The 11,907-nt window shown below is 44.1% G+C and overlaps 1 protein-coding gene across 1 annotated transcript; it reads right to left on the bottom strand.

Moving 5' to 3' along the window:
- Nucleotides 1-6,361: 6,361 nt before the first annotated feature.
- LOC112216889 (ADP-ribosylation factor-like protein 1) lies at nucleotides 6,362-11,861 on the bottom strand. The gene is made up of 6 exons (XM_024377027.2): nucleotides 11,708-11,861; nucleotides 9,329-9,466; nucleotides 9,033-9,114; nucleotides 8,716-8,827; nucleotides 8,353-8,531; nucleotides 6,362-7,204 (listed from the first exon to the last, which is right to left on the bottom strand). Exons 1-6 carry the CDS (start codon nucleotides 11,709-11,711, stop codon nucleotides 7,174-7,176), a joined length of 546 nt encoding a protein of 181 aa, XP_024232795.1. The 5' UTR covers nucleotides 11,712-11,861; the 3' UTR covers nucleotides 6,362-7,173.
- Between the last annotated feature and the right edge of the window lie 46 nt (nucleotides 11,862-11,907).

Raw genomic sequence — 11,907 nt, 5'->3', positions numbered from 1 at the left:
TTCTTCTTGCCACTCTTCCATAAAGGCCAGATTTGTGCAATATACGACTGATTGTTGTCCTATGGACAGAGTCTCCCATCTCAGCTGTAGATCTCTGCAGTTCATCCAGAGTGATCATGGGCCTCTTGGCTGCATCTCTGATCAGTCTTCTCCTTGTATGAGCTGAAAGTTTAGAGGGACGGCCAGGTCTTGGTAGATTTGCAGTGGTCTGATACTCCTTCCATTTCAATATTATCGCTTGCACAGTGCTCCTTGGGATGTTTAAAGCTTGGGAAATCTTTTTGTATCCACATCCGGCTTTAAACTTCTTCACAACAGTATCTCGGACCTGCCTGGTATGTTCCTTGTTCTTCATGATGCTCTCTGCGCTTTTAACGGACATCTGAGACTATCACAGTGCAGGTGCATTTATACGGAGACTTGATTACACACAGGTGGATTGTATTTATCATCATTAGTCATTTAGGTCAACATTGGATCATTCAGAGATCCTCATTGAACTTCTGGAGAGAGTTTGCTGCACTGAAAGTAAAGGGGCTGAATAATTTTGCACGCCCAGTTTTTCAGTTTTTGATTTGTTAAAAAAGTTTGAAATATCCAATAAATGTCGTTCCACTTCATGATTGTGTCCCACTTGTTGTTGATTCTTCACAAAAAATACAGTTTTATATCTTTATGTTTGAAGCCTGAAATGTGGCAAAAGGTCGCAAAGTTCAAGGGGGCCGAATACTTTCGCAAGGCACTGTATATATATATATATATATATATATATATATATATATATATATATATATATATACATATATACATATATATATATATACATATTCACACACATATATATATATATACATATATACATATATATATACACACACACATATATATATATACATATACACACTCATATATATATACATATACACACACATATATATATACATATACACACACATATATATATACATATACACACACATATATATATACATATACACACACATATATATATACATATACACACACATATATATATACATATATACTTTTCTTTTTGCATATATCAGAAAAAGAGACACGTCAAAAATGAAGATCAAGTCCAAGTCGTTGTCTCATAAATCTGAGAACACATTCATGTTGTTGGGAAACTGCAGCACCGCTGTTAGCATAGGTAGCGACGACTGCTTATCTATTGCATTTAACACATATTTGTTAATATGCATAGCTATCTCGTATGACTTGTTTTCGTAATGTCTGAACAGTTTCAAGTTAAACACGTTTTCCTGTTGCTACGTTGAATGAACCAACAAGCATAGCTGCTTGGATATGTTAAATATCATATGTAGCCTAGCTAGCGAGTCATTTCATACCGTATCGCTCACTGTAATGTTAATAGACCACAGAAAGTAGCTAACTCTCGATCGTTTGTTTTACAGTTTCTCACGTTTGCTGAACGGCTTGTCAATATCGATGTCATCCATTGCATTGACAGAACTGAGAGTTATAATGAAGTATGTATGCTCTGAGACTGCAGATCCCCTATTAAACGTGTTAAAAATGACGTTTTTGTCGTTAAAGGTCGCACTCACATCGGCTACTCGCGTCAATTCACTCTCAGCTGTTCTCGCTATATGCCCATTTAGCCTGCATATCAACTGCATGCTCAATTAAACGTACTTATCTGACCCGTTATCAGCCTATCTATCTAAACAGCAGGTAGTCTCCGTCAGTGTACTGCTATCAGTGTGTGACTGTGTGTCTGTTCAGTTGCTGTGCCACCAGGACCAGCAGATTCAGAGGGCAGCATTGGAGTGTGTTCTGACCTACAAAGACCCCAACGTCCTCCCCTACATGTAAGTCTGCTCTCTGGGTTATTTCCGAACGACACTGTCACTCAACATCTCATCTTAACTCTTGTTTTAACATACCTTCAGTCCTTTTACAGTGTGCCAGGCATAGAACGTACTTTCCACTATCACCATTTAACATTTTTGTTCAGATGATTGGAGTAAGAGTAAGGGATACTATTCGTTATGGACTCCCGGTCTCTCAATGGGAGTCATTGTTACCAGTACTGATAGAGATCGGAGTCATCACTGAGCTGGAATGTTAACCTCCCCCAAGGAACCACAGATCTGACAGGAGTTCCTATATTCACTTATTAAACTATCCATTTACTTTCAATTTCTCATCTAACAGGAGTTGTGATGTTCTGCTATTTCATTTCCCGTAATGTACCACTGACCTAGTTCACAGAATCACTCTGGAGACCCTGTGTAGACCCTGTGGAGACCCTGTCAACAATGTTGCTCTGCTGCCTCTTTGAAGCTGTCCAGGCCGATAGGCTCATAGAGTTGCTAATATATCAGGATTCAATATCTGGTGGCCATTTGATACACTGTCTTTCTGTGTTTGATGTGATACAGAAAAATACATTTTTATGACTATATCTGACATGTCCTGAGCTTCTGGACCTACAGTCCTGCGTTATTGAACGTCTCTGACTGATGTGCTGACTGTTGTGTTCAGGGAGAATCTGGAGAGGCTGCTGGATGACAAACACTTCAAGGATGAGATCGTTCACTTCAACATCTCAGAGGAGCAGGCCGTGGTGGACGCCTCACACAGGGCACAGCTTGTCCCACTGCTTATGAGGTGTGTGTTTGTGTGTTGCATCTTCAAGTGAACTTAAACTTGTAGCCTATATATGTGTCACCTTTACTACTCCAATATCACCAACCCATCCCCCCATCCCCCCTAACCTCTGTAGGGTTCTGTTTGGGCCGATGCGCAGTAAGACTGGCAGTAAGTTCCAGGGCCAGTCTGGCGCTGTGCAGCGTTCCTCCATTGTGCTGAGGTTTCTGGCAGGATGCCAGTCTGAGGAGCTGAGCATGTTCATTGACCTCCTGCTGGAGCCCGTCTGCCACCACAGAAATGACAGAAATTTGTCTGTATCAAATTCATTGAATTATCCTTCTTTTTGCTGTCAGTCCATCACCATCCTAGTAAAGAACATGAAGACACACGATAACTGAGACGCAGCTGCAAGTGCTGCTGGGATACGCTGAGGAGGACATTTATGACCAATCACGTCAGGCAACAACCTTTGGCCTGCTAAAGGTAGCTAACACCCTCCCTCTTCACCTGAGACCATATTTTATTGCTACACCTAATACATCAGACCCCAGCATTTTATACCTTTATTTAACCAGACATATTGATGTATTTGCTTTCAAAGTGTATAATGAAATTCTTCATCTGTCCTCTGTAATATGTACTATATCCTCTCTATCGCCACCTACAGGCCATCCTGTCCAGGAAGCTGGTAGTACCATCTCTGGTAGGAGCTGATGAAGAAAGTGGCCAAGCTGTCTGTTGCCGGGCAGAACGGCATGATCAGGGTCCAGTGCAGACATGTACGGTTTTGTTTCTTTTTATATACATTTTTAAACCTGTATATACCGTTTGTATTTTATTTTTGAAGGTGTCTTGTAAAAAGTTATTTGAGTGTTCCTGTTATTTTCACCTGTAGATTTACCAGATATATTTGTGTTTAAAGGGATTCGTTGTTTTAGATGTAAGTCGATTGTGACTTTTGATACTAAAATCTCTCTCTGTGTTAGTTATGAGTTTGACACAGGAAGAGAGGCTTCTCTGGAGCTGATGGCCTATATCTTCCAGACCTTCCCTCAGGTATCCACAACAATCCTCCTGACACACACACATCCCATAATTACTTGAGTTCGACTCGCAGTAACTCTGGTCGCTTTCTATACCCACTGCTCCTGGTCGAAGTTGGCTATAGAAACAGATCCCACATACTAACCATTTAGAGGGAATAAACTCAAAACTGACCTTAGATCAGTTTGTTTTGGGACAACCTAATTCTACTCCTGTGTGTAACTGATTTAGTCTCTCTCCTGGAACCTGCTACTGTAGCACAGTGGGTTGTTCTTCGTCCCTCTGCCTCTGGCCATGGTTAACGATGACTCGGCTCGCTGTAAGAAGATAGCCGCCGTGGCTATCAAATCACTGCTGAGTCAACTGGACCAGGAACACCAGAACACTCTTTTCACCCTGGTCAACACTTGGCTGTCTGGAGACAAGGTATGGACGCACGGACAGACACACACACAGACACACACACACACACACACTAGTCTTAATTGTCTTTCTCTATGCATCTAATAAAGCAATGTAAATGTCTGATGAAGTGCTAATAAAGGAGAGAAATCCACTCGAGACTATTGAGATGCACCCCATGTCCTCCTGCTGTGACCTCTGACCCCTACCCTCAGGTGTCTCTGCGTCGTCTGGGGGCCCGGGTGTGTGGGCTGTTTGTGGAGGTAGAGGGGGTTTGGTTTGGCCTCCGTTTAGATGCCCTGCTGCCCCTCATCGAGAAAGAGATCCACCCCAACAACTTTGAAGACGTGAGTCGAACATGAAGTATTTTACAAATCAAACTTTTAAGATATAAACTATGTGGAAAGTTATACTTTCAAAAGCATTATCTCAGCAGGATGTTTTATACCACCTGCTCTATATCTGTGTGTCTGTCAGATTGAGGAGGAGGAGAAGGCAGCAGACAGACTGCTGTTCAGTTACCGCACCCTGGTCACCAAACTCACCAAGGACTGTAGCCTACTGGAGCTCAGCAAGCCTCAAGACCCACTCACTAACATCCTGGGTAAGACACTACCTCTAGCCTGGCACCACATCTGTTTGTGCTGTCTTTTGGTCGGAGCGCTGGTTGTAGATAAACCCATGTGCCTACACTTGTTCTATGGGTTGATGATACAGTCTAGAACTATAGATCTACATCATGGATCATTGAATGTAATATTTTACCCTCTAAACGGCTGGCTTCCCCTTGGTGTAACGGAGCAATGTGTTTTCCCCCTCCACCAGGTCATGTTGAGACACACCTGCGCTACCCTCACTGTTGGGTGTGGCTGACCGCCTCTCAACTGTTTGGTCAGCTGTATGCTGGTTGCCCGCTGGAGAGAGATTAAATAGAGCACTAATGGAATGTATCTCTGTGTTGTACTCCCCAGACCCCACCCTGAAAAACCTGTCCCAGGAGCTGTTGAAGAAGCAGGTGGGGCTGCAGACCTTCTCAGCTGTTCAGAAGGATGCCTCACAGAGGGCGGCCCACCGCAAGAAACACAAGGCTATGCAGGTATGTACTCTATGGCAGGGGTCTCAAACTTTTTGGGTCCGGGGACCCCTTTTTGTGACAGCAAATTCATTAGGGACCCCCTCATAATCAGAACACATCTCGAGGGAGAAAAAAGTAGCATACATGCACTGAATTCGAATACATGCACTGAATTCGTGCATGGGCCCTGGAAAGGAACACTTTACAGGCCTGCCTCTTGGCACAGAGGGAGAGTTTTGCAGTTTTCAAGCTCATTACCTGCAATTCAACAGATTTTGTCATGTGGCAGACTTTTTGTTACAGCTTTAAAGCTAATATCCTGCAGTTATACACAAGGAAGAGAGAAAACATACTTTTAAAACATAAATCACAGCAGGGATACGGAACTCAGTCGGCGTCTCAATTTACTGTTGCGAGGTAGAACACACATGGTGCAATTCTGAAATTTGGTTGTGCATCAGCAGTTTTCCTCTTATGTCATCAACATTTGCCTATTGTGTATGCAGACCCACAAGCAACTGCAGCCCATCATGAGTTCAGATTTTTGTTGTGGCCCCCACCCCATAAAAGTTGCCTATTCTTGTTTAACAAAAAATATTATTAAAAATATAACATTGGTGGATACTAATATCCCTGGTAGCCCATGAACATAAATATTACATTGTATTACACCCTCAAATTATTCCACAGATTCCTTGGCCAAAATTCATTTAAATATTTTCAGATCTGTTGTGAGAAACCTGCTCTATGTGGCCAAACTGGTAAATCGTTGAGTAAGTGATGAACAGCAGACACTAACCTTTTATTCTGCTCTCAGGCGGTGGTTAACCCTGACATCGCAGCCAGGAAGAAACACAAAAACAAGATCGAGGCCTGACTACAAAGCCAAGAGACAGAGGAACTCACTCAAGGACTTGGCTATGGTGAAATTATTATCCATTTTCTAGCAAGGATGGATGAGAAGACCAGGCAACCATATCTTGCTTAATGCAGGAGCTGACAGTCACATCTGTATGAATTCTCAGTCAAGGATTTGAGAAGTCCAAGATTGTCTAAGGGGTTTACACACAAACACAACTTTTTCAATTAAATACTATATTGTGCTGCTTTCTTTGAACAATCTTATTGGAAAAATATCAATGGTCCTGTTGAACGTTACAATAATGCTTCTTGGGTGGGAGATAAATAATTTGACCACAAAGGTGTATATATTCAGTCTGTAATCCATGTTACTGAGGGTAATTTTCACTGTACAAGCTCAAATATGCAATAAAAGTTGTAGCATACAAATTAAGCAGTTAGTGTCCAACAACTGACATTAAAGTTTTAGCAATCCAATGAAAAGGCCTAAACTAACAACCTCAAACTTTATTTACACACCCAACAGAAGTTTAATGAAAAAAAAAAAAAATTCAGTATGAGTAGTGCAATAAAAAACAGCACCAGCTGCAGTAACGTTGCTCAGGTCCTCTTCCTTGAAGGGGCCAGTCAGTTCTTTGCCCCTGAGCCAACCCCTTGGTGTTTACAGATCAGAAGGGTTCACCAAAAATGGCAGAAGATACTATATAATCTATGTGTGTCGTACATCCAATTGGAGGTCTAATGTGGAGCCATCACCACATTACTCGGTCCTCTTCAGATCTGCAAACACCACAGGGCTATGGGCGATAAGTGTTTTGGGACAAGGTAATATACTATATTGCAGCCTCTCTATCCCAGGCTGGAAGGCATGGAGGGGCTAGGCATGGTGAAGGCTTCAGGGATAGGGCAGGGCTGTGTTCAGCAGGGCACAATGTTTTGGAACCTTCATATAGAAATGTATTGTGTAGAACCTGTGACATGTAGAGTAAGGATTCACGTCAGCTCTATTCATGACATTTCTATTCACAACATTTGCGTACTGAACGTGCCCCTGGAAGGAGTGCAGTCACTGGTCCTCCTGAGCGGTCCAATCAGGAAGTATTTTATACAGGAGTTCAGGAGTATTTACAGAGAACAAGAGGTGTGGGCTGTCTTTACTGCCTGCTCTTCAGGGCTTCCACCAGCCTATGGAGAGAGAGAGAGAGCAAACATTGTTGAGTAATAGTACATCAACATGCAGATGACATGATTCATTATCACTAATCTAAGGAGCCTGGGACTAAACACCTCCCTCTGCAACTGGATCCTGGACTTCCTGACAGGCCGCCCCCAGGTGGTAAGGGTAGGTAACAACACATTCGCCATGCTGATCCTCAACACTGGGGCCCCTCAGGGGTGCGTGCTCAGTCCCCTCCTGTACTCCCTGTTCACTCTTGACTGCATGGCCAGGCACAACTCCAACACCATTAAGTTAGCTGATGACACAACAGTGGGAGACCTGATCACCGACAAGACAGCCTATAGGGAGGTCAGAGACCTGACCATGTGATGCAAGGACAACAACCTCTCCCTCAACCTGATCAAGACAAAGGAGATGATCGTGAACTACAGGAAAAGGAGGACTGAGCATGGCCCCATTCTCATCGACGGGGCTTTAGTGGAGCAGGTTGAGAGCTTCAAGTTACTTGGTGTCCGCATCACGAACAAACTAACATGGTCCAAGCACACCAAGACAGTTGTGAAGAGGGCACGACAAAACCTATTCCCCCTCAGGAGACTGAAAAGATTTGGCATGGGTCCTCAGATCCTCAAAAGGTTTTTACAGCTGTACCATCGCCTGGTACGGCAACTGCTCGGCCTCCGACCGCAAGGCACTACAGAGAGTAGTGCGTACGGCCCAGTACATCACTGGGGCCAAGCTTCCTGCCATGCAGGACCTATATACCAGGTGGTGACAGAGGAAGGCCCTAAAAATTGTCAAAGACTCCAGCCACCCTAGTCATAGACTGTTCCTCTACTATCGCACGGCAAGCGGTACCAGAGCATCAAGTCTAGGTCCAAGAGGCTTCTAAAGAGGCTTCTAAACAGCTTCTACCCCCACGAGGACAGGACACATCTCTTCTACATGTGATAAAATAACCTCTGCTCTACCTCTTAATATGCTATGTGGTTATTATTTCACCCACAATGAGTGGGACTCTGGTTAACCAACTGGAGATGACAGCGTGTTCTAGACCAGGAGAACTCAAATCGCTGATGTTAAATCCGGGTGTAGTAAATCGCTGTTGAAAAGAGCGTCTGCTACATGGCTATAATGTCAAGCAAACCCTCACCACTCCATGGCCTCGTCCAGGCCCGTGCCCTTGGTGGCGGAGGTCTTGAAGATCTGCCACTTCCTGTCTTTGAGGGCGGGGAGGCCCAGGGAGTTGGCCACCTCAGCCGGGGTCATGGACTGTTCCATGTCCTGCTTGTTTGCAAACACCACCAGGATGGCTTTCTTCAACTCCTCTTCCTGAAGAGACAAACACACACAACGTGAGAGAGAGTCATATGGAGAAAATACATTGAGCATTACTATTTGCCCAAAGTTGCTCTCCAGAGCACCTCAACCAACGGTCTGTATACCTGCCTCATACACAAATTGACACCGGCACTCTTATCAATGCAATGAATGTAGGCCTATCCACACGACCTACCTCCAGCATGGTGACAAGCTCAGACTTAGAGATGCCCATCCTGTCTCGGTCACTGCTGTCCACCACGTAGATGACAGCATCTGTGTTGGAGTAATAACAACGCCAGTATGGCCTGGGAGAGAGATACAAGTGTTTGAAGGAGAACGAAGGGCAGAAGCAAGTAGGCCAAACCCTCTAAATTGTAAAGAGGTATGGCACAATAATGAATGGAAAGTTGCGCTGTCTTGAGGAAGCGTCTGTCTACCTTTCACATTGAACAATGTCTATGTGTGTATACATAAACAGGAAACGCTTGTTGTGATATTCATAGAAATTACCTGATACTCGTCTGTCCACCAAGATCCCACACCTGGAACTTCAGGTTCTTGTACGTCACCGTCTCCACGTTGAAGCCGATCGCTGTACGACACAATGGCAGAGATTTAAAAACCTTGAGCACAAATGGCAAAGAAAGGAATGCACTTTAACCACCCCTTTATTTATGAGACTCATTCAACTCATTTTGGAGCACACTAATGGATTTTCCATGTATGCGCCTGGAACTAGGCAACAGATCTTGTGTGAACAGTCTTTCAAAGTAGGAAGAAATTAGAAGGGAAAAAAAGTTAATTACTTGGAATGGTGGTGACCACCTCTCCGACCTGCAGGCGGTACAGGATGGTAGTTTTACCAGCTCCGTCCAACCCCAGGATCAGGATCCTCATCTCTTTGGTACCAAACAGGCCAGAGAAGAGACTGGAAAACCACCCACCTAGAGCATATGGACATGAGATGAGTTACACAGACAATCCGTGCTAGTATTCCCATTCATAGACATTAACTACCTTTAGCGCCAATTGACGAAGGTATCTTCTTCCAGGCTGACTTTTGTTAAGAGCCCCGACGCTTGCTATAAGTGTTGACAGACAAGCATCGCATGTGGTATGGTTTTGGAAAGTCACGCATCTTTCATATCGGCGAGAAATCACTTTCAAAACACAAAAAAAAAGGTTAAATTACTACACACCTTTATGGCCGTGTGGGAACACTAAACCTATATCGCCACATTACAGCGCTTGTTTACGGAAGGCAGGTAATTATACAGGTAATCTCAGTCTATCTAGCGCTCCGAACACCTGATTGTAACTGGGGTGGAAGTGTAGTACGTCAACTCGGTAAGTGTATCTTTATTTGAAAGGTTAGTTCTCGCTGATAAGAAAGGGCCATATGTTTAGAAAACCGTTTAGGAAGGGATAATTGATGTTTCTAACACTGTCAGAATTGTAGATCACATGGCTACCGCTACAGACCAAAATGGGGTCCCTGCTCATCTGCGTGAACGTGCTTTCGGCATGAGGACTGCAGATGTGGCCAGGGCAATAAATTGCCATGTCCGTACTGTGAGACTCCCAAGACAGTGCTACAGGTAGACGGGACAGACAGCTGATCGTCCTCGCAGTGGCAGACCACGTGTAACAACACCTGCACAGGATCGATACTTCCTAACATCACACCTGCGGGACAGGTACAGGATGGCAACAACAACTGCCCGAGTTACACCAGGAACACACAATCCCTCCATCAGTGCTCAGACTGTCCGCAATAGGCCGAGAGGCTGTACTGAGGGCTTGTAGGCCTGTTGTAAGGCAGGTCATACCAGATATCACCGGCCTATGGGCACAAACCCACCGTCGCTGGACCAGGCAAAAAGTGCTCTTCACTGACGAGTCTCAGTTTTGTCTCACCAGGGGTGATGGTCGGATTTGTGTTTATCGTTGAAGGAATGAGCGTTACTCTGGAGCGGGATCGATTTGAATGTGGAGGGTGCGTCACGGTCTGGGGTGGTGTGTCACAGCATCATCGGACTGAGCTTGTTGTCATTGAAGGAAATCTCAGCGCTGTGCGTTACAGGGAAGACATCCTCCTCCCTCATGTGGTACCCTTCCTGCAGGCTCATCCTGACATGATCCTCCAGTATGACAATGCCACCAGCTATACTGCTTGTTCTGTGTATGATTTCCTGCAAGACAGGAATGTCTGTGTTCTGCCAAGGCCAGCGAAGAGCCCGGATCACAGTCCCATTGAGCACATCTGGGACCTGTTGGACCGGAGGGTGAGGACTAAGGCCATTTCCCCCAGAAATGTCAGGGAACTTGCAGGTGCCTTGGTGGAAGAGTGGGGTAACATCTCACAGCATGAATTGGCAAATATGGTGCAATCCATGAGGAGGAGATGCACTGCAGTACTTAATGCAGCTGGTGGCCACACCAGATACTGACTTACTTTTGATTTTGACCCCCCTCCCCCTTTGTTCAGGGACACATTATTCCATTTCGGTTAGTTACATGTCTGTGGAACTTGTTCAGTTTATGTCTGTTGTTATGTTCATACAAATATTTACACGTTAAGTTTGCTGAAAATAAACGCAGTTGACAGTGAGAGGACGTTTCTTTTTTTGCTGAGTTTATATTGGCTAGCTAGTGTCTTGCTGGCTATATCCTGTTCTGTATGTGCCATAAAGGTCCAGACCTATTGGTAGACGTGAAGTCAGCATACAGGGAGGCTACACAAGTTTACTATGATATACATACGTATCACATTCCTGCATTTTAACTTTAAAAAGCTAACTGAATACATAACTAGCGATAGACAACCAGTGATTAACCTTTGTCAACTAATCAGGTTGAGATTTAACGCTAAATTAGCTGGGCTACAAGTACTCAGCGTGTTGGCACATCGAGTGCAGCTAGCTAGCGACTGTCAGTATTTACGAATCACGACCAGTTAGTGATTAGAATTGACTCAGACTCAATGGGATTTGATAGTTTGATCAACTTAATAACAGTAGCTGTCCGTGAGACGACAATAATTATTGCGTTTGTTTGTTTGCTACCTATTTGTTACTTAGCAATTGACCCAATTGCATGGTTCGTAGCGGGAGCTGGCAGAATATCTCGCGCATTCCCAGTATCGTTTTCAAAAGAGATTAAAAATATATATTTTAAAAACGTACCCATTCTGAAGACACTAAACCCTTGATCAACAGTGTTGTAGATCTCGACACGGCACCGCTTCCCTAGTTGATGGAATTCAGTGACGTGTCGCAGGAACACGTCATTAATGGAAAATCCGGTTTCATTTGTCAGTACATTCAACAACGGACATGTATTTTGAAATGTTAAATAGTTCAAACACAATTGCATGAAACTATAA

This window comes from Oncorhynchus tshawytscha, linkage group LG17 (genome assembly GCF_018296145.1).
Source record: "Oncorhynchus tshawytscha isolate Ot180627B linkage group LG17, Otsh_v2.0, whole genome shotgun sequence".
Taxonomy (NCBI): Eukaryota; Metazoa; Chordata; class Actinopteri; order Salmoniformes; family Salmonidae; genus Oncorhynchus; species Oncorhynchus tshawytscha.
The sequence above is the reverse complement of the archived record's forward strand: the minus strand, read 5'-3'. Positions and strand labels throughout refer to the sequence as shown.

What these genes read in the sequence shown, in the direction of transcription:
- LOC112216889 (XM_024377027.2), bottom strand. An exon ending in GGTGGACAGACGAGTATCAG is followed by an intron (nt 8,828 to 9,032) that starts GTAATTTCTATG and finishes TCTCTCTCCCAG; the next exon opens with GCCATACTGGCGTTGTTATT. An exon ending in CTGGACGAGGCCATGGAGTG is followed by an intron (nt 7,205 to 8,352) that starts GTGAGGGTTTGC and finishes CTCTCTCCATAG; the next exon opens with GCTGGTGGAAGCCCTGAAGA.